Here is a 24268-nt window from a genome sequence, read left to right as displayed (position 1 = left end):
GGTCCTTAAGAACGCTTAAAATCGGGTTGCGTCACTATCTTTGTTCAAGACTAAAGGGACTCAGTTATTTCAGTCTGTCAATGTCAGACTTTGTGTTAAGCACAGAAATATTTCCTGTTGCTCTTATATAGATTGGGTCCCTAATAATATATTTGTGTAATGTAGCAACCAAAATCAAATTGTACAATTGTAATATAACCCTTTTTTTAAACGATATACATTCTACAGATCTGTATGTCACAATAGAATATGATATATATACTCTATTTACATATACATCCTAACACTGTTTGCCCTTTTAATTTTTTGATCGCATTGTCTAGAAGATAAATGAGCATAAATTGTTCATTTGTTTCATAAACTTCTCTAAGTTTTTTTCCCATTTTGTATTTATAGTTTTTTCTGTCTGTGCAGTTTCTAAAGTGTTTGTGATAATTATTTATTGATATACAGGGTTTCACAAAGAATGTTTAATACCTTTTTTGGAATTTCGGTGTAACTCAAATGTGGTATATAAATATCAATAGACATGTTAAATCTGTTGCTTTATAACAGGCTTTGATATGCTTTGATTACCTTGTTTTAGATTTGCCTCACCATTAAACACTTAAGACATTACAAAATACAGAATTAAATACAGATTGCAAGAGTACAATTTATGTAATACAGTATACCATATTAATGCAGATGTATTTCTGTTCTCCCATATAAATCATGTTTGCTACCCAAAAGGCAGCTGATGCTGTTGTATTCCAAAGTCCAGGCCTGTTGAAAGCAGTTATTATAATTGCTGCAATTTCTATTTTATTTTTCCCTAATTTGTAATAACAAATTTACTTGCACAGCATCATATACTGTATGAGCCAGGAATGCAGAAGATGAATGGCTGTGCTGCAGTGATAGGGCCAAGTCAGGTCCTCCGTTCTCCTTGTGAAATATTGAGCTGGGGTGGATGGAATCTGTTTTGGTCAGATCTGTCCTGTCCTTCTCTGAAGTGTGATCAATAATGCTAAGCAGTTGTGATATTCACTGTAACTCTGTTGATTTATCTATGAACGATCTTCATCATGATTGTCCTTATTCATTACTGCAGTTGTTCTTTAATATCTCGGCAGAAATGCACATAATTTACTTATTGCTTAATTTAAAAAAATACAGTATTTCATACTAGACATAGAAAAGCCTCTCTGTGTTCAGTATGTAGTCAGTACCCAGCAATAATTTTGAGGCCACAAAACATATTTCCACTTCATTCATATCATTCTATTGCTAAAGTATAATAAGTATGTGTCTGAAGCAAACAATAAATCCATTGTCTGAGAAGAAATTAATTGCTTTAATAGTAGCATACTGTAATATTAATTTATACAGCCTTGTTCACTTTTTTGGTATTTTGCATATGAAATTAGGTGTATTTATTGAAGAAACCAGAATACATTATACATGCTCCTTTTCTCTTTACCTCTCTCTTTCTTATACACATGAATATACATGCTCCGTGCATTCTTCCAGGTGTACAGTGGTACAGTTCCTGAAGTAGCAGACAATTTGACTGTAAGACTGTGTGTGAACAAAGCCAAAGTCATGTTGGTATTATTTAGAATAAAGGGAATATAACACACATATCATAAATACGTCTTTATTTAGCATTTTATGCACACAGGAATACTGAAGAAGGATAGAATTATTTTTCTATAAACCTTGGAAATGTGGGATAAAGTAGTCATGAGTGCAGTTCCGTGTGGAAGCCCTTGATCAATATTAGATTTGAAAAATCAATACTTAGGTATCAAGAAATTACATTAAGCAAATTTTATATTTATTTTGTTAATCAGATCCTAGACAAATTCGTTTTTTCAAGACCTGGTTCAGTGTTATTGCTCTATAGTGTAATAACGGCATTGAAACCAGCATTGTGCCTTGTTGGTTTCATTAACCTCTATTAATTTAGACCACTTTTGATTTAGACCACTAAACATTTTTGATACAGTAGTTCTTTGGATATAACAGGTGTCTTCTCCATTTTAAATTTTCAGATCTAATTAGAATTTTTATAATTCATAGGAGCCCCTAGTTTATTTATGTGTTAGTTGATACAGGCTGAAATACATTTAATTGGCATGACAGAAGTTCACGAGAAGAGCATACCCCAATTCCCAACACCCACTGGCTCTCTAAGCTGTATATTTACAGTAGCTCCTCCCACATCAAATCTTACTCTTCATTACAGTTAAATCCCTATACCTTATTTTATAGTATGGGTGTCTGATTTACTTGCAAGCGGTTTAAAGATAAACATATCAATAAATACTCTTTCTTTATTACTATTGTATCTTTTTATACTAATTAATTTCTTGCAAAGTGGTGGCCTGCCCTGGTTCTGAAGAAACACTATCAGCAGCCCTTGTATTTCATCCTGTTTATAAGGGCATAGAGACGTATATTGTTGTTTAATTCTAAAAGTTAATTGGATCAGTTAGGTTTAGTGAGGAATGGCCAGCTGTGGTCCATGAGAACTATTTATGTTTTCGAATGATCTTGGAATTATTGAAACCGCTCACCTGCTTAAGTGGTCAAAATGATATTGCCCCTAGTGCTCAGAAATGGATGAGTGGTGAATTGATTCATTGGACTGTTAAACCAAAACCTGCATGTAATATCATGCTTACAAGTGCATTAAGAACGGAGTGTTATATAATCAGTACGAATAAAGTAAATACTAACTATTCTTCATGTGTTTTTTAGTCATTATAATTCATCTGCCTTTGTTACCCTACTGACTGAGAGACAGGTGAATATCATACTTATCTAAAAAACTGCACATTTTGTTAATTCTTTTAGGATTTGTTACTCAAAACCCTGATATTTACAGCGACATGTTGTTAGATTTAGAAAACCCTGTATTTATTAGAGTTTTCTTATCGATAAGGTCTCCCGTTATTCCCCTTCCCCCTCCAGTATGATAAGAGGTTGGAATTGCTAGACAGAGAGATGTCGAGTTCATATGACCCCAGTTAAACTGAACTTCTCCTTGATGTACAAAAATTGGTCAGGTATTGGTGACTGAAGAAACTGAATTCAAGGAAATGAGCTGTCTTTTATGTTTGTTAAAATATTTCCCTTATTAATCTGCCAGGCAAGGATTATCCCTTTTACTCATATTTTTATCCAGTTTAGCATCAGTTTAGATTACAGACTCACCTTTTGATGATTAGTTATGAGCATGGATGCCCTTTCACTTATATAGATGTATGCTTCTTATTTCAGCATACAGTACAGTAATCTGTCTCGGTAATCTATTTGGTGAATTGAATGTGGTGATTTGGCCCCTGGAACTCACTCCAATAGTAAATATGAATCTGTGTGTTTTGTCTTCTGTAAATTTGTATAATGTTTGTCTTTTAGGCTCTTGTCTATTTCTCTATCACCAAAGTGTTTATGGAAAATTAAAGAAGTCGTGTTACTTTGCTGGGCATTCCCAACCAGCGCTGGGTGTTTTGCTGTTCAACTTTCATGAGATGCTTCTACTTCAGCTGTTGTGAGGACCGACTAATATTTGAACCTCTATTTGTCTTCTTTTAGCTACTAACAACCTCCTTGATTATAACAAACAATATCAATATTTTCTCATTTTAAATAGATTAATGTAATAGGTAAAATAGTTTAGGCTAGCTTGCTTATTTGGTTGTGAAAGAAATACACGTTACAATGATGGTAGGTAGGTCCCTTTTCAGGCCATAAAGGCCCATGGGGAATGGGGGGCAAGGGCCAACACTGGAGGTGGAGGTGATGTGGTCAGCATCATGTCCGGGAGCCAGCCTATTACCCCCAGAAGGATTAACCCCCCTGCTACTCATTTGGAAAGTAGGCTGAGTGGACCTGGGAGCCGTCTGGAAGGAATTAGAGCAAGCTACATTGCTTGCTCCTACCTGCGATTGAACCCGGGACCTTCCCGTTAAAATGATGCCAACAGTAAAAAAAAAAAGGTTTCTCACAAAATTAAACAGGAAATGCATTATTTAATGACAGAAAGGGTTTAATATTAAATGTGATTGCTAATGCTTCTTACAATGCAGTAGTTGAATTCACTTATTTACTTGGATAGTTCTAGCATATCCTATATGCTAGTATTGCCTGATGCCAGGTATTATTCTTAGTTCTTTTATTTTTCCCATAGAGATTAATTAAATTCGTATGTATAGTGAATTGATCAATGACTTTGCAGGATACCTAATGCTTTGAATAGCTATCTTTTGCATATTTTAATGTAGCTTGTTACATAACATGCTTTTTCTCATAGTGGATCTGCAATTCAAATGTATGATGAACTAATATAATGAACATTCAGATCTGCAAGTTTCTTTTTGTTTCTTTGAAAGAAACTCAGCTCAACACTATTTTTTCCGGTTTTCTAAAAGTGAAATAAAGATTTCTATTCATTATGTCTGCAAGACATATTAATTCAGTTAATTAACTGTCAAAGTAGCTGTCAAGTAAAAGACGCCAGCAAAAGTAGACATAAAATCTATGTACAGTAAAACCTCAGATTCTGACATTCTACTTCTGATCTTCTTGTTCAGTTAAGGTATGATTTGAAAGTTGACATTTTTCAAGATAGAGATGTCATCCTTAATGCATTTGGATTTAAGCATGCCAGGTGTTTTACTACAGCAGTCTGAATGAAATAATTTAACGAAGGGTACGATATTGGTGCTCCACCTGGGATTTGAACACAGGGCATACCAGTTATGTGTCAAGAGCCCTAACAACTTGTTGTAAGGAAAACATTTTACATCAGGTTAGTATATAAAACAGTAAAGCCATATTCTGATTGAGTTCTTACTACTGCAGACTGTGGTGTTCTTAAGATCCTAAGCTTAGGGTGTTACAAAAGTATTTAAGTCCTTGCACAATTTTCACATTTTGTTGATTTGGGGCTTTTGGTCCCTTAAGTAAAGCAAGCCAGATACCTTTACAGTTAGTGAGAGCAAGATGAAGTGGGATAGAATCAATTGGTGACGAGGGGAAAACACATGCACACATTTCCTAATTGAGCCTCAGAGATGGACTGAGAAGCTTCCAGCTTCTGTGAATCTTCAGGAATGCCTCTCAGACCAGGCTTATCCTGACACCACAAGCATGTAAAACCACAGATGAAGAAACCTTGGATGAAGACGAAGAGGTATAATGGTGTTCACAAACTATTAATTGGCATTACAGTACATATACCAGTAACAGATTAAACATTTCAGAAAGTGATTTTTAGGGGGCTAATGGTTAAACAATCCATTTGTAAGAGCAGAGGATTCAGTGTTGGTGTCTTTACCTATGTGAAAATGATTTGGATGTTGTAGTAAATTTATCACTGTCGTCATTCAGGATTTGTTAAGTGGTTAAGAATGTAAATTGGATAAGAGTATGCAATACTGAGGTTAAGGTAAACTTGTATTATACTTAAGATAGACCACACAGGCAACACTGTCTTCAGTTTAGAGACTTACTGTAGGTGCTTAAACTGAAATTATATACAGTATGCAGTTCACATATAATTTCAGTGATAAACCTGCAACCAAATGAAAATAAACACTCGCATGCTGAAAATCACATTTTACAGATATTAAATTAGCTAAAAGTCTTTATACTATGTAGGTAAGAACTCGTATGTGAGTATTGGTTAAGGCCATCAAAATATTGATGTAATGAACAAGGATCTACCGTAAATTATGGTACTACCAGCACAATCTGGGGTTACAAATAGCAGGTGGAATATGAAGAGGTGAAAAAAAATCTTAATAAAATATTGCAGTTTTCCCAGCTGATCAAATACTGAATTCAAGCCTCTAGGATCCTTGACCAACCAGTTTATGCTACATTACATTCTTTTTGCGGGAACTGATAGTGGCTTTGAGCTCCTGTACCTGTCTGTCTTAATCTCTCTTAATCTTTTCTCAGTAAAATAATTCTGTATATACTTTTCTTAACAAAGGTCTTAGAAACAGTAGACACACTCAGGAGTTGAAATATGTGTGTGGTATTGCCATTAACAATTACCTTAAAGCCTCCTTTAGTGTTTTCTGTTGTTATAACAACTTTACCTTAATAATACCTCATAGTTTGCGTAAGAAGAAACCATAGCTTCTTGCACGGAAGAAACTGGAATACTGAGCAAAACTGATAAAATGTAGAGAAAATACACAAAGTGTATCAGACTCATTTAGAAAATAATTGCTGTTCACATGCATTTACAATTGTTTTTTGCTTTCTTTAATAAAATTTTCACATTTTATAGTCAGTATACTATAAGGGCTAGGTAGAAGCAAACACTGTTAATTAAATTATTAAAATGTCATATATAGCAAAATAAAATATTTATTCTGTAATATGTAATGGTAAACTTTAAAAAGCTTTGAGGGTTTATGGTTTTACAGTTTTCAGATCATTATAATGTTGGGTTTTCAGGGTTGTTACTATGATACTGTACATCTGTGCATTGCATAACAGTAATATCTTGAACATTATATAACCATACCTTTAAATTTAATGGGGGTTTTGGCCAATAAAGCTCAATTAATTAATCTGTATGTTATGTAATGGTAAGTACAAACTAAACTCAAATGAACACACTGTGCCTTTTTATCTTTAATTAAAGAAATATCAATTATGGCACAAAATCTGTAATTAGGAGGTGTCATCAGGGCAGAGTATTACAGAGACCTAGAGCTCCTTCTAAGCCTACAATCCATTATTACCCTTTGTTGCCAAAATGAATATGAAATAATTTAAGCACACTTTAAAACATAATCTTCCATTGGTCTTACAGTAGGTATCACTAAAAGCATTATAAAACAGAACTGTGAAGATTTAAATCTTAGAGATACACTGCCATTCTATATATATTCTAGCTTTTCTAGCTATTTTGTTAGTCGAGGACGAAAACAAAATGGCAATATTACACCTTCCTTAGGTGATTAATGTACATTTTAGACATTTATATTTAGACATATTGGGGCAGTGCGGTGGCTCTGTGGCTAAGGATCTGTGCCTGTGGCTGGAAGGTTGCTGGTTCGTATTCCGTGGCTGGCAGAGGAATCCTACTCCATTAGGCCCCTGAGCAAGGCCCTTAACTCCAGCTGCTCCAGGGGCACCGTATAAATAGCTGACCCTGTGCTCTGGCCCCAAGTTTCTCTCCCTGTCTGTGTGTCTCTGTGTCTCATGGAGAGCAGGTTGGGGTATGCAAAAAGACAAATTCCTAATACAATAAATTGCATATGGCCAATAAAGTGATCTTATGTTTGTTAACATGTTTGAAACAAAAGTTTTAGAAGGCTAACACTAGCTTTAATAGTGCTTGGACAAAATCCAAAACAAAAGAAGCATATTGCCCCAGATGTATGACTTTATTGAACTTTTCCCAAAGTTACCTCAGATTTGATCTTTAAAATATGTTCTTGTTCTACTTGTGAAATGAGTGATTTACTTTTCACTTTGTGCTTTTACCTGTCTTAATTGATTAATGCCTCTACAACAGGTGTGATATACTGTGAACTCTATGAACTCAGTTTCAGAAGACACAGACAAATCATTGCAATGCCTTATTGATATTTTAGCTTTAACTCTCTTATTTTGAGGGAAGGACAGTTGGCTATATGGATGAGGAAGTTAAAATCTGCCTAGTCAATCTTGCTGTATTGGTGGTGGGAAAGTGTAAGTGCACCAAACACTGGCAAATAGTGGTCTGGTGGGTGTTATACCCAAGAGTTAGGGTCTCTAGCCATGGTCCCAGAGTGTCCCTATAATTATTTAAGATGGTGTTGTTTCACCAAGTAATTTAGAGATCATTCGGAACAAAAATTAAAATATTCTTCTTCGGTAAGAACCAGTGCACCCTTCATTACACATCACTTTCTTAATGAATCTGTTGTTTAAACAAGTGTTCCTGTTCTTTAAATAACGGATGATTTATTGTGACCTTTAAGAATAATTGGATTAAGTCTTTCCAGTACCATAGTTGGAGACTAGTGCCCCCAAGCCATTGATTGGTGGCAATAGGGTCTTATCCTGCTAGTAAACTTTCTTTATGTGCTCCTTATGTTGGCATGAATCGAGGAATAAACAACATTTTACACAATTTCAAATTGCTCTGGTGAGTTAATCATTTTCAGGCAAGAGTATAAGATGATTACTTTATTCATTGAAGCATGCCCATAAATTATGTGTTTTTTCTGTCCTTACATGTATATTTGAAATGATTGTTTTTGGTTTAAAAGTTTCCTGATGTATAGCAAAGAGCAGTTGTGAACAGAACATTATCTGTCGAAAGGCTGAAGGTTTCTAAGACTTAAGCATTCTGTAGAGACATTTATGTCTTTGACATTATATATTGTGGTGCTCTTTGCACTTTCCATTTACGTGCAGCAGCACAATAGTATGACATTTCAAATTTTTAGCCATTTTGTTTTAAGGTTAAAGACTGAAAGGTTTGTATTTTAAAGTACAAAACATTGTCTTTTAGCTTTAATTGGAATTGATTGGTTAATGTGATTGATAGGCTACTGCAACTATTATTAAATGGTTTCTCATGTATCATTTGTCTTGAGCTGTGATTGGGATTTAGAAGATCTGCCCTGTATAAAGTAAAGATTGCTAAATTAAATGATAAGTATGGTTTATTCTCATCCAAGCTAAGGTGTATTAACCAGATTTTTATAATCGTATAAAACGCTAGTGGAAGCTGTGAGTGATTCATACGTGTATTGTAAGATGTTTAAGATTTTTACATAGTACTGTAGGTCTGATAATTAAGGATTGTATAAGTTTCAGTGTTTCAGAACCTATTCTGCTGGACCAGTCAGAGCATATTAAATCATTTAAACTGGAGCCATGGACTACTACATCTCAGTTTAATTTAAATAAAATAATAATAAAATAACAAGAATGTAAAGGATTAGGAAATCTATAAAACAAACTTGTTTAAGTAGGACAATGAAGACATTTTGTGGGATTAATAATTTGCACATAAGGCAATGTTATTTAATATTTTCCTTTTATTTTCAGATATAAGTAGCATAGCATGTTATGCAATCATGTATAACCTGTCCTCTTTATACACTGTTTTGTAAACTAAAATTGACCTTGAGCATATCAATGAAGTAGCGTATTGTCCTATTGGTCTTAAGTGGTTTGTTTTCTGTAAGGAATTTTAGATGCGATTGGCTATCAGTTTTCCAGTCTTAATGTTTTAATGAGAAAACACATCCCATATAGCAAATTGAAAGTGAGATTGCTTGTGTTTTACAAAAATTGTTGCACTAAATTCTAAGTGATGTGCATTTCTGCTGGTGTGCTTTAGGATGCACAGTATTTAACTTCCAAAAGTCAACATCTTTTTAAAGTTTTTAATTACTTTAGTTCTTGTGTTTTGTGACTAAAGCTGCCATCTTGTTTGTAGAATTTATTTTTTGAAACTGGACCTGAATTTATTTGATCAGTGATTACCCTTGAATGCTGGATTCCTACTTTTAATTTTTAATAGTATGCAAGACGAATGAGGCTTGCGGTCAAACGCATCAATTAAAACCCTCATTTATCTCACTAGATTTCCTAGACTGCACATGTATGTTGCCATATTCTTTTTTTTAACAAACTGTCTTTGAGTCATTTCTTCAAGGAGGCAGGACAGTTTGCTTGGCGATAACCCCTAAAATGTGGAGCAGACTGAAATAGACACTGGGGCTCAGGGAATAGCTTCCAGTTCTGTACCTTCTGCTTAATATCTGTCACATTTCTTTCCTGCCTGTGGTTCTTGTTGTTGCACTTTTCCTTGACACTGAACCGTTTGGGAGGTGTCTTACTGTTGAAATTTGTGCAGCTCTTCCAGGAGGCTTCAGTGTATCTCTCCTGTCCTCTCTATCTAATCGGCGAGCTCAATGTTGGCAATGGCTTCTTCTTTTTATTTTGCGGAGAGGGTGAATAAAGTGGGAAATGCGAAGAGAGGTAAAAGACAAATGCCGTCTTAAGAGTCGTTTTTGTATTTTGTAGCAGTTGGGTTGTTTTATTTTAAGGGCAGAAACCTGAATTCTGCCAGGTTCAGCCTTAAAGCGATGTAGGTTTTTGTAATTGCAAATGTGAGTATTGAAATGTGACTACAGTATTGACAGAGCTTATCAGGACTTAGGCTCTCATATAAGATTGGTGGCATGAAAAGTGAATCATTAGTAAGAAAAGCTTGAAACTTGTGAAGATTAAGCCTTCGTTGAAAGGATAGGGAGGGCTTTACATTAATAGCTGTAATTTGTAGTTTGAACATGTACAGTACAAGATACATGTCTAAAATGCTTCCTTGTCAGTATTGAGAAGAATTAAAATTTATATCTATCACTTTCTAAATTGGAGTTTGCTTATAGGAAAGTGAAGTCATGACTTCATTTGTTGTATAGTACTGCGTGCCCTCTTTCTGAGTGATTGTTAAATCCTCAAAATGTGTTAAAGCCTGTTGTACAGAAACAATAACTTGAATCATTGGCACTCTTTCATGACATTTCAGAATACTTTTCAAGGGTTGTATATTTCACGGTATAAATAGACATTCAGCATTCATTTTTCTAATGTGTGTTTTAAACTCCATTGAGATTTCACCTGCCATTTCTTATTACATTATGTTGGTAGACCTAAAATGCAGTGTAGCCTGTACTTTTTTTGTCCCACAAGCTGATTTGTTTTAATGTTATTCATATATTACCACTTGAAATCTAGAACTGTATTAAGCAAGAAATATATTTAAAACCTATACAAATGACAGATATGTTAACCAATAATTCATAGTGGTTTTTGTTTAAAGGCCACTGGATTATTTGTAACTCAATTTGTACAGTGTAATTTATTTTTTCTAGTGGAGCGTTCTTGTTTACTTTACGTCCATGCTATTAGAGCCTAGAATGGTGCATTTGTTGCATCTGTGTTTTCTCTTCCAAGTGTTGAAGCTCATTTTGTCACTTGTGCTGTGCCATGTATTTACTTGTCACACACCAATTGCAACTACTGGGTTGTGAGTCCAGACCTTGGCCAGTTGTCAAGTACTCTTGTTAATTTTATTTCCCAAGGGATTCAAAAGAGACTGACACTGAAAGATGTAGTGATTGAAACATGTATTAGTTATGCCTCTCTTAAATGTTTCTGCCCCATGTTGCAAGGTCTCTTCTTAAATTGCTCTACCTTAAATGCTGTGTTTTTTAAGCGATCTTAAAATAATGTGCCCTTGATACTGTGAAGCTTTTATTTATTAGAGCAAATCTGCAAGAAAACTTGTGCCTACTTTAGGGGACTGTTTCTGGAAAAAAGAGCTTAACAGCAAGGCCACAATTGTTCAGAGCCTCAGGTAAAACTCCATGTGGAGGAGTATTTTTGGAATTTGGGTTACAGATTTCCCAGGAGTATTAAGAATAGAGAGCAACCAAACAAGTATTTTTTTTTGGAATGAACACAAATTAATGGGGAATTTGGGCAACACTGAGAGCCTTTTCTGTTTAATTTCAAATTAATTGCTCTATATGTTAAAAATGTGATCGCAATGTCTTTAATTAGTACAATTTACAAATATTCCCTGTTTTTGTGCTCAAAAGTTCTAATGTGTTAAGAAAACAATTTGTTTTGACTAATATTAAAAACAGGGCAGCATGGTGGCATGGAGTTTAGATTTTCTTCCTGTGTTTGTGTAGTTTTATGCCCACAGTCCAGATATACTGCTAGGTTAATTGAATTCTGGTAAATTGGCCCTGGTGTGAGTGTTTTCACCTCTGTGGTTGTGTGTTTGTGTACCCTGTGAAGGACTGGCAATCCAGCCTTGTGTCAGTTGCTCTGTGGGACGGGCTACTGCTTCCCCTCGCTCCAGAATTGGATGAAGCAGTTAGAAAATGGAAGGATGGAATATTAAAGACATATTCAAAATGGACATTCATACAATTCTTTTGCTATACACACAGCGATTACTATTGAAAGTTTTCCCATTGAAACACTTTAAGATTACAAAAGGAGCAGTCTTTGTTTTTGTCTGATCTGTTGTACAACAGGATACTTAGACATAGCTCTACTTTTGTTATACAGTATATCATTGTGATAAGCTGACACTTCCAAGCAACATAATGGCAGAGTAAATTGTTTATTTTATACACTGTGTTACAGAGAGCTGGACAAGGATTACAGTGAGAGAAGATACTGTGATCTCACATGAAGAAAGTGGCTTGTTAACCACTACCCTTAGTTCAAGTTGTAAGGGATTTTGATTTAAGATTTTGATTATGGTTTGATTATAACACCACCAATGAATCTATATCACATATTTATAAGTACAGCAAATTATAATTTAATGAGTGCACAAAGTTGTATCTGGTGTACTTTCACATCGTAGGTTATTGTAGTAAAAGGATATTAACATGGCAAGTCTATAGTGTGGATTCTTATCTTAAGTCCATTATTTTTTATAATGGCCTGGAAAAGCTCAGATAAGTTATGCCTGCTGTTCCACTTTATTGTTCCAGATCTATGGTAGCTAGTTAAATAAAACCAAATTCCTACAGTTAGTGAAATATTTGCTTTGGGAGATCTTAAAATTTAAACTAAAATCTCATATTAGAACACCCAAGCTTTGCTATAATTACTGAAACTGTGCTCTGCAAGACAGATCCTAAAATAGATAGCTCAAAAATGATTGAGAAAGCTGTATTTACATAGTTTACTTAAACTCCTCAGTCCCTATGAACAAATGCATTGTTGATATAAGGTTGTATCTACTGTATGGAAAGAAAATCAATTGCAAATTCATATTTTCTTAGGTGACTAGTCCTAAACAATATGAAATACCATTAATGAAAATAAGAGGAAAAGGCTAGAAGAAAATATTTTATGATTGTATAGAATCTTATCTCGTAGGATTGGGACCTTGCAAATTGTGGGGCATTTTTTGCCAGGATTTAAGGGCAACCAAAACCTCACTAAATGCAAAGTTTGTCTGAAATTTCAGAAATACTGCTAGTTGTAACTTATTTTGACAGACTTAAAATAAACCACCCATTAACAGTTTGTTATGAAGTGGATAACTGTGTATGTACAAGACATTCTACAAAATGATGCAAGTACAATCTGTAAAAACCGAAATAGTGTGGAAGAAATAATTAATACAGTTGTAATACCAATTCATTTTATCATTGCTGATATGAAAATTGAACTAGCTTGTGATTAAGTGTCTGTATAGGTATGGGTGTCTGTATAGGTTGGAATTTGTCAAATCCAGATTATGCATACTATTACTATTAATGTAATATCTTATTAAAGGTGTACTTTCATTTTAATTTTCAGACAGTTGCTGCTTTGTCTTTTGTTAGATCTTTATAGGATTGCAGTTGTTGCAAAAATTGATCAGTGAAAGGTTGAATGTGCAGTGGTTGGAGAATTGACAGAAAATAGAAAGGCTTGAGTAATGAACCAGCAGTTGTGTGCTTTCAGTTAAGGAGTCGAGCACATATACCCTTCTGTTTCGTCCCCATCTGCATCAACAGCCGCCTTCAGAAAAAGACACATTCATTATGCATTCAGAAGATTCACAAACGCTCACAATTAAAATACGAAAAGAGATACTCAAACTCTCATGTTTGTGCTGCACTGTGCCGAGTGAATGTCTTACCTCTGGTCTGCATTCTAATCGCTTAATTACTTGTGGTCTCTTTCTTTCAGCTGTTGAAATGATATTTTCCCTTCAGTGTAATCATATTACTTTTAGCTAGTTTATATTTAGTGTATATTGAACTTGGACTTCTGTAAAATGTATGATGACCGGAGGTAATGTTAGCACTTTATAGCATATGTAATCTTGTTGGATCTGGGAAGCTGAGCAAAACTGGTGCTGAGTACTAGGATTGGAGGGTTGAGAGGAGCTGCGTGAACTCCTCTGAGAAACTCCGGAAAAAAGAAGCCTTCTTAGTATGGTGACATTAGACAAATATTGTTTTGGGTGGGACATTAAACTGTGCTCCTGTGTGCTTGGCCGTTAAAGATTCCATGGCACCGTTCATAAGAGCATGGGTGTTAACCCTGGTTTCCTGGCTAAATTCCACTTTGGCCTTGCCCAGTCTGATCTGCCTCAGTTCGGTTGATGAACAAATTTCCTGACAAAGAAAAGAAATGAGCTGTAGGTGCATAATGGGTGTCCATGTAACCCAGGTGGGTACTGTACTTATTTGGTAGATGAAATGGGCCCCCTTCCGCATGTAAAGCTCTTTAGAAACCTTTGGGACAGAAATCACTGTATCAATTCAAGTTATCATTTAGATTCAGGAAGCACCACCAATGAGAAAATTCTTCATGTTTCCCAAGAATGAATAAAACATTGCCTTATCTTACATTCTAAATCACCATCGTCATGCCTTTTGGCAACATTAGGAGTGAACCTGTTTTATATCTAATTTCTACAGGCACACTAAAAAAAACATTGATTGTTTTCTTTGTTAAATGATCTTATCATCTTATCATATCTCATACCGAGCAATGTCTTAACACATTAGAAGGGTTTTTTACAGGTTGACAGCAATTCCTGCGTGAAAGCAGTGATTCTAAATATATTGGCATATGAGTGCTTTTTTTGTTGTTTAATGCATTTTCCATTGTATTTTACTTTTTGGATTTTTTACTTGTTTTACTAAGGCAAGAAAAATATTGTGTGCAAACAAGACTTCACAACATACCATTTTTGGAAACGTCTGTATAAGAAGCATTTCCATCATGTTAAGTAAGCTCTTTTTTCCTCAAACATTACTAATTTCCTTCACAGAATCCTTCTGTTGAACCTATATTGTTGTATAAACCCCTATTCTTTTGTAGAGCCAATACAGTAGGGGTTACATGGAGGTATTCCCCTGATAAGTTTACTCTCCCTGGACTCCTCCTATTTACTCAAATTCCCCTTGGTCTGCCAGTGATGATCAGTCCTCCCTCTCCTGTAGCTTCTTCTGTCTCCTTTTTGCACCATTTACTACAGCTGGTAAGCATTGAGAAGACCTCTAAGTCATGACTAATGTTTTTTTTTGTATGCATACTGATGTACAAAAGAAATGTCTGTGAGCTGTCAAAGTGTTGCCCCCAAACGGCATTTGAGCTTGCAGATCATTTTCATGCAGACACTAAGCTACAGTTATTCTACTGATACACTGGTTATTTCTTCCTGCTGTAGCCAGAGTACTGTGATAAAGATTACACAGGTGGATCAGATGGTTATCCTTTGCCTTTCAGAAAGAGCCCTGTACCTCACACAGCCTGGTTCCTGATTTCTCTGTTGAAACAGAACATCTCGTTCTTCAATCATCTTTTTTTTCAGGCATGCTGCCTTCAAACACGCTGCTAGCAGTCAGGCAATCATCGTAAGCTCAAATGGGAACAGTGCTCTTTTGCTGTTCTTATGATAATTGAAATGTATTTTAATGGATACATATACAGTACAGAGTCCTTACTTATTTTGATGATTTTAACTTGCTTTCCCAACAATGAGCACATGCCATTTTTATGAAATCACAAAGGAACAATATTGCACAGAAATTATCAGAGCTGTCTGAGACCTTTATAAAAAGTAACACTATGTATGCACCCTATTAATTATTGGGTGCATTTATAATATTCTATCTAGTGAAGTTTACACTATTACATTTAGACTATTGCATCAGTATATAATGCATCTGATAATTACAGGTGAAACAGATTACTGCTCTTTCAATTTCTAATTTACATACCTCCTTCATTAACCCAGGCCCTCCTAATACTCTCCATTTTAGTTTTATATACAATTCTGCACCTGTTGCTAAGCCCTGACAAAGGTTTGCTGTCCATTACACAATTCCTAGAAACCCTCCAAAGGTTTTTAATTTGTCTGTAGGCAGTAATAATATTAATAAAAACAAACCTGAGATATATGTATCTACAGTATTCATACATTTCTGCTACTTACTCAGATTGGAAGTTTCAGCTGTGTGTGAGGAGCCTACCCTGCTTTGAAGTTTGCCTGTTCTGAATAATGATTTGGCAGGTAAAGCCAACGATGTTCTCAGATGTAACAACAGAAAATCATACAGAATGTTTACCAGGGAATCCAAATAACATATCAGGAAAGTATATACATTTTGCTTTACATTTTTCCTGTTTCAGGATTATACAAGTGTGTTCTAAGGTTTGAGTGATACATTTTTACATTGTGATCCTCAAGTGCATACAAGTCCTTTTTGACAAAGTTGTAACTTTGACAAGCCACAAGTGTAGTTGTACCATGTTCAATAAGAATGGAAAGAATCCAAGAGTTTGGGAAAGTAAGTTTGTATGTAGCAAATAAAAGCTTGGCATTTCCTTCTTTTTTTGTTTCATGACCTGTTAAAAAGCGCCCTCACCATTTTGTTTTTAAGGTGGTAGACCCTTAATCCAATAAGTTGTATCTTGTACTGTATGTACTCTTGATTACCACTCAAATCACTTTTTTTACCCAGACAAAAGTCACAGTATACTGTATGATAAGGAAATCTAGACTTGATGCTTCAATTTTATTTCTTTTACACTGTTCAAAGCTAATACTACCTTTTTTTCTAAGCAGTTACTCTATTCTAGCTTTTATGATTCCACTAGATAAATTCATTTTAATTAAGTAATACATATGTAGATAATATACCTACAAGGGCAGGTTGTTGCACTATAATGGTGACTTATTGTTCTGAACAGACCTTAATTATGGTTGTATCTAAGGCATTGAAATAGAGGATTAGAATATGGAGAGCATGACTAAATTTATACAAAAACCATCAATGAGCTGTTGAATTTGTAAAATTAATTCAGATTTAATGTAATAGAACTAGTAACTTTGCCTAGAAGTATATTACATTTCTGTGATGTGAATGTGAGGATACTTTCTTATATTCTTTCAAATGCAGTACATTATTCTTGAAATTGCTAAATGTTTTTGTGTGATTTGTTTGAAAGTGTTAGTATTTTGTAGCTGTAAGTGTAGTGTAAATATTCCAAACATTCCTGTGCCTTTAGTGTCTTAGTGTTTCCAAGCAGAGCAGGTTTTATGCATTTGTTCTTTTCAAAATTTGTTGGGAAGCTGTTTAATTCTTTATCTGGAGTGAATTTAACATAAATCTGCTAAGCTTTTATCAGCACAGCATCCCTTTTAAATGCATCTATTTTCCTAATTCTTGTTTTATCAGGTTACAATGATATTGTTTAGTTTTCTTTTGAATGTGATATTTGTGATTAAATTTCTTTATAAAAAGAGGAATTTTCAAGTTGTAGGCAGTAAGCATTCATTATAAAGTGTTATTTGCATTGAAAACTGGTTAATTGATAGAAAAGTGACAGTACTAGAGAGAATGTTCTCTTTTCAATTGTAATGTTTCTTATGTACTTAAGTAATGTTTGGTATGCTTTTTTCTTTTTTATTTGATCATTTAAACAACAACAGTAGTATATACAGTAGTACTTTGACATTTACTCTAGATTCTTGATTCCTCACCTCTTTTTCATATGAATCTCCAAGTAGTAGTGTAAGATTTATATTTTGAACTCCTGTTTTCTGTACCATTTATACTACATTATGATTAAAGTGTTAGTAATGGAAATTAAAAAAAAATATCCCCTTAAGTCCTGTTACTACTGTTAATTCTATCTTTGAAGGGTTATTACAATCTTACTACCAAACGATAAGCATCTTTAATAGAGGGAACAAGTTTCTTTTTTCATGTCCTTTGAAAGAGGTTTGTTTTCACTGAAAAACTCCAGAAGGAAATCTTATATGAAAAGTTGCAGGACATTATACCCGAAGAACCAAATAAAGAGAAAAGGATAAATGTGTCACATGCAATAGAATGTCAGCATTTTGAGTCAGGTCAGAATACTGTCACATGACACATTTAATTTACATACTGTACTGTACATACTGTACATACTGAAAAATATTTCCTTCCCATATATATATATTAATAAGGACCCTGTATTTAAAACACTTAAGATAGTTGAATTCCTTTTTTCAACATTGTTTCCTTTGGGAGTTTATTTTAAGTGTTTTCATACAGTATATAGGATCCTAAGCCTTTAACATAAAACTAAGGCCCCTTTATTATGTATTGATATGATTGTCTATGCTTTATGCCAAAAGCTTGTAACCAGAGTTTTGTGGTGGCAAAGTACTTTTAGTATCCAGGTTTGATAAGCTTGTGAATTGATATCTTTATAGTATGTACTGTACTTAACCAAAGAAATCTTTAATAACAACCTACCAGCTCATAAATCAATGGATATTGCTTATATTAGTCAGTGTCCTATTATATTACATTTAAGCCACACATTATTATCTAATCTTCAAAACAAGAATGTGATACACTCTTCTTACTGGCTTTGTATTATGGTTTTGTAACCATGACAGTATACAGTATCTCATGTTTAAAGCAATAATCTGACACCTTGATTTTTCAGATGTATATGGGCACAGTTTTTTGAGTGAAAACGTTTCTAGTTAAGCATACTTTGTGTGCAGATTGCACTTGAAATTAAACTCCACATAGACAAGTACCGTATATGGAAAGTGTCATGTTTTGCCTTTTGGTACATTTTAATACAGTATATTTAATGTGTCATACTCTTCCTCTCCTCTTTGTTTCTCCGGTTTTGGTATGTTTGGTTCACTTCTTTCATTCTACAAAAGCAACCCACTCACAACTCGGAGTGGTTGAAACAAGGGATGTCCTGTAACATTGTAGTTAGATAACATCCTTATGTAACCCTGAAAACAAGATTTGCCTACACTTGGCTTCATTGGATATGCATTACAGGATTCTCTGCAGCACTGAATGGCAAATCTTGCCATTTAAATTTTTTTCTCCCTTTTTGTTTGGAGCATTGAAGACAGTGAAGTGCCCTTGTGTGTTTTGAACAAGATTGGTATGTGCATTACTCTGGCTGACTGGTAATGCCCCATGCATTTGATAAACAGGGTCACTGGAGATCCTGTTTCAGTTTTTCCTACTGGCACAATAATGATACATTCAACCTTGTGGATTAGCTGTAAATGTTTTCTCCGCTTCTTGAACTAACCCCCAGATACTGAAATATAAGGGTTAGTTTTATGCTTTGTAAAAACACTGAAGCAATATCCGACTGTATTTTTTATTCATTTATACGTTAAATTTGGTCATTTGTAAAACTTAAACAACACAGTCTTTTGGTCACCGTTTTTTCAGATTTGAAGTTTGTAAAGAAAAGGTTAACATAACTTGGACTGGAGTTAAAGAGACAACTTAAATTAATGAAAGACATTTAATTCTGGTATTTGCCAATTAAAACAATGTAATTCAGTAATTGTTTTTTTAAGTTGGAATTTCCAACCTTAAATGGTTAAACAGCTGCAAAACCCTGCACTGTGTCACTGCATGGATGTGAGTGAACGTCCAGGGCTCTTCCTTCGTGGTTATGCTTGTATTGTAATATTGTAATATTGTATTGTATTGGAGGTATTGTAATATGGATGTGTCAGTGAGATCTTAATGACGTTACTTTGTGAGATACACACAATGGCTATTCTCACCAAGACTGTGCCTTAACAATAATGACTCCCCCTAATTACAAGCTGATAGGTTTCAGTATTAAAGCTCTCTAAAGGAGAAGCGACATAGGTTTCATTCCCTACTACAAACAGATTTAAATTGTGTTGCAAGAAGCAATATTGTTACAGATAGTTACCTAAATGATGTTTTGTGCATCATTAATATCCACCCAGTCCCAGTAGAGTAAGCTATACAGTTCCACAGGGAAACTGAAGCCATATCCCTTGTGATTTTTCAGAAGACTCTGTTGGAACAGTTCTGTCTCCCGAGGTACTGCAAGAAGGCTAATGCCTACATATTTGTGTTTGTTTGGTTTCATTGTGGCAGTCAAGTGTAAAGATGCCTAGAGAGAAAACAGCTTGTTTTGGGGTAGGAAATCTGCTTAGTATTTTCAACTTCTGTAAGAACAGAGATAAAATAATTAAAAAAAAAACAAGATTGTGAATACAGTAAGTAAAGAAACCAATACATAGAAATTAGAGATGTATCCACCTGATTTTGAATTGCTGGTTAATTAACAAGGCCTGCTGCTGCAGCTCTTGTACCACTGAGGGAGAAAGGGGACCAGTGCAAGTTGTGCCTTAGAGTAGAATGAGTACCAAATATAGGTGTGGCATGTTTCACTGCCTTTACAGTGACATTATTAAGGGCTAGTGTTTACATCACTATTTACTTGATTTTTTACGAGGGATAGTAAGCATAATATTAGTGCCTTTTGTACTATAAAGTAGTATATAGTTCCCATCATGGTATTCAGTGCCCATTGCCTTCACTGCACAATACAACATAGTTGTCATTTGCAGTTTTAATACAGGATATAATTTTCTTAAGTGAATAAGAGTGTCAAATGGGCAAAATTAACACTCTAATAGGAATTTCCTGTGAGAAACTGTCATCAGAAATGCTTTTATTTCTGAATTCACTGTGAAATATATCAAATATAATCCCTTAAATGATAGGAAGAGGTAGTTAATTGGTGTGTTTCGTTTGGGAACCGTGAACTAAAAGTGAGTAATGCCAGTCTGTATCATAGTGGTGCAGTAGTTACACCCCAGTCTGTGGAGGTACCCTTTATTTGTACTCTGTTTTCTGTCTATATTTTGTGTGTATTCTAGAAATGTGTAAAAAGGAGAGTCAAGTATCTTTTTGCATATTTTGTCATTTTAACCTAAGTTGAGCCTTTTCATTTCATTTCTATAAATATACTGTATGTGACATACTTCTTGCTATAATTAAAATACTTTTGGAGTATTAAAACAAGACAATTTACATATTAGAGGAGCTCAGTCTAAAATAAACTTAGTTTCAACTTCTCTGGTGTTCTCTGGTTTGTGTTTCCATGTTGATTGTAAGGTGTTTGGGTATAATTTCTAGATGCTTGGAACTTGAATACTTGAATAAGGTATTTAGTCTGTTCAAGACAAACGTTTTTTCTTTTAACCTGTTTCAAGTATTGCTGTGCACCAGTATTTATACTGCAGCATGCATAGCATCATGCTGAGTAGAATATTATTGGAACTCACCCAGGCAACACTTGTAAATTCCCAGTGAATTGGCATTTAACATTTTAGAGAAGCTGGAATAACATCATACAAAGACTGTGCATGACATCCTCTCACAAAATTCCCTATAGGACAGGATTAAAAGTGGTGCTTTAGTGATACTTAACATAAACGTGTTTTAATTAAACCTTGATAAGTATTTTTTAGCCAAATAATTTACTGCCATTGAAGAATTATACAGAGCAGTCTCTGAAAACTGTGATGCACAGTGTGTAAGGAATATGTTACATTGAGATATAAGTATGTTTTATCTTTTGACTGACCAGTGAATACCTCTACATATATTCATCATCTTTTATGTTATAACAGCAGAGCGCTCTACAAAAGACTGACGATAGTGCACAGCACCTTTCTGCAGGCAGTGATAATCTTACTGTTGCCTTCAGTGGTGATTTTCAAAGCAAATTGTAACTAGATGCTTTTGTCCTAAGGGGATAATATTGTTAACAATACTTGTGCTTTTATTTCAAAGCTATTGATTTCTTATTTCAAAGCTATTGATAGATTGTTTTCTGATTATCTGGAAAATGTAACTGTATATTAAAAGTTTGATTTAAATGACGAGTGAAGACCACAGTTAAGAAAATCAGATTAGTTCTTTCTTGTCCCTTGTAGTCATGTTACTACTTTTAAGTGATTTGAGTCCCTGCGTACTAATGCCCTCGTTTGCACTTGAGTTTACATTTACAGTGCACTGTAACCAAGAATAATAGCAATGTTGAAGATTTGTAGTTAAAGATATCATGTTAAAATATTCCTGAAAAAAGTTATCATACTGTAGAACACTGTAAAACTTAGGATTCTATTACTGTTGGTGCTTTAAAGTCTTTATCATATATTTTTGTAACATTAAAACCATCTGTATATCCACATAATACATTTTTGGTAGAAGCTGCCACTGAATTTACAATGCCTATTTTTTGGTTTCCATAAAGAGTTAATATCCCTCCTGTTAATTACAGGCATTGACTTTCAGCACCGCAACACCCACGTGCTACAGCAGAAGGACTGTGTGCAGCACTGGTTAACATTACATGCCAAATGCAGTGCAGCTTGGCTGAAGTGTGGCTGTTGAGGGAGGACAGTGGGTTTTGTGACTGCAGTGTGTGGGTGGATTGGTGAGCAGGCAGCAGAGTGAAAACAGTGGACACCCTTCCCTTATAAATAAGCTTCATTGTCTTTGAGTTGTTCTATAAACTCTGCTGTCTAGACAACTGTGCTGCAATGCAGGTTTCTAAGCAGTGCAAAATGAAAACCTTGTCATGAAATTGCCACATGCTTGAAGCAGTATTCTTTCTAGGACAGTTCAGGCGTTGTTCCTGTTGGGACTCTCTTCTCAATAGCAATTGTTATGTTAGTCCTCTCTATGATAGGGTATAAATAATATGGAGCAATTATTCTTTTGTTTTCAACTGCTGTATGAAACATCACTCACAGGCTGCAAATACAGTAATATTTGTATACACAATTGATTCTTCAACATGACCCTGTTTTTTTCATCTGGTACATCGCTAAGCATTTAAAATTCCTCATAATAAAAATTGACGTTCCCAGAATAAACAATTAAATATTAAATCAGTTGAAACGTGTTGAAGTGTATCCATCTTATTCACCATACAGATACATGCATAAAGACGTTTTAGAGTGTTATGTTGTCAAATGTCCATGAAAATCAGTTCAAGGTGAAAGTAAGTTTATTTTTTTCTACTTTCGTGCTGCAGAGCTTCCAAATGTCCTTCAAGCTGAGAAAGTGGAAGCAATGAAGCAGACAGTCAGACTTGAACAGTTTCTGTTTGCTTTAGTAATAAAGACACTAATGTTTAGATTTGCTTCAAGAATACACAATAGTAGTTCTTTTATAAATTTGGGTAGTGTGGTTACTATTATGTTATTACTATAATGAACTACTAATTTACTAATATTCATTTTACTTCATCATATAATTTGACTCCTTTGGATTAATTCCTTGTGTTGGTTGAACTGAGGGCAGTTTTGTATTCTTTCACATTATTATACAGATATTTAGCAGTTTTGAACACAGCTCAGGGAATTATAAGTTTATAGTAGTCACATCCTTTTACTAGTTATTTTGAAATAATTAGCAGTATAGGTTTATTAATTAAATCACATTCTTGTTTTTTTGTTTTCACTAAATTAAGGAGGGGTCAATTAAAATAGTGCTTACTGGGAACCTGATACGCTCTTTATGAATTAGGCAAAAATTCACATTTTGTAAATGGGTTTGTAATTGATCATTTCAGTGACATAACTCCAGACGCTTTGAGGATAACTGTGCAGACCAGTTTCATGATGGCAGCTATCTATACACTGTCTCTTCTGTGTCTGACATAGTTCTGTAGTAGACTTAGCTTCTGTTTAAATGTAGCTCTTGTAACCTGGATTTTCATGTTGATGGGTGTCATGGTCTCCTTAATTTTGAATATACAAATTAGAAGGATAATTTACATATTTTGATGGGAATGGCATGTTCCTGGGGCCTGAAAGTTTACTTTAAAGGTATAGAAACAGCTACATGACAAATGCAGCAACTGGATGTACAGTATGTAATCTGTATACTATAACATAATACTTTTTTACAAGTAATACATGTAAGAATGACTATGTCTTGTTGTCTAGTATTAAGCACATATACATTTCTCTCAAGTTTAAAGAACTTTGTGTGTTTCATCAGGTTAAAGGATTATGTGGATTCTTATTTTTCTGAAGAACTCTTTTGGTTTTCAAAAGAAAACTAATAGACCTACTGTGTGAGTAAAAGAGAAAAAGGTCTTCCCGAACCTTATCTTAGCCTAATAGATATTGTGTAGATTCTTGCTCTGGAGCATTTTCACAGAGATGTGGGAAGTCTGAATCACTGAGTCAGGCAAATACAAGAGGTAACCCTACAGCAATAAACTGTGGGTTACCTCCTTAAAAGAGCTTTCTGTCACTCATCTGCACATTCCCTGTGAAAATTCTGCTTTATTGCAAACAGAAGTTGGGTAAAAATGCATTTCAAAAAAGATTTTCCTGTAATCTCACATTGTTGAATGAACATTTCATGACTAGGAAAACTAAAACATA

The 24268-nt window shown here is 34.5% G+C and overlaps 1 protein-coding gene across 5 annotated transcripts in view; it reads left to right on the top strand.

Moving 5' to 3' along the window:
- LOC102688566 (protein phosphatase 3 catalytic subunit alpha) overlaps nt 1-24268 on the top strand; it is a 166405-nt gene that overhangs the window by 4574 nt on the left and 137563 nt on the right. For 4 of the 5 annotated variants that reach the window (XM_069189331.1, XM_069189316.1, XM_069189321.1 and 1 more), the window contains exon 1: nt 9921-9993. The exons of the other annotated variant lie outside the window; for it this stretch is intronic. In XM_069189331.1, the coding sequence (XP_069045432.1) occupies nt 9927-9993 (67 nt within the window). In that variant the 5' untranslated portion in view covers nt 9921-9926. Of the gene's footprint in view, nt 1-9920; nt 9994-24268 lie in introns of those variants that run through there. 5 annotated transcript variants of the gene reach the window in all.

Source organism: Lepisosteus oculatus, chromosome 1 (genome assembly GCF_040954835.1).
Source record: "Lepisosteus oculatus isolate fLepOcu1 chromosome 1, fLepOcu1.hap2, whole genome shotgun sequence".
Taxonomy (NCBI): domain Eukaryota; kingdom Metazoa; phylum Chordata; class Actinopteri; order Semionotiformes; family Lepisosteidae; genus Lepisosteus; species Lepisosteus oculatus.
The sequence above is the reverse complement of the archived record's forward strand: the minus strand, read 5'-3'. Positions and strand labels throughout refer to the sequence as shown.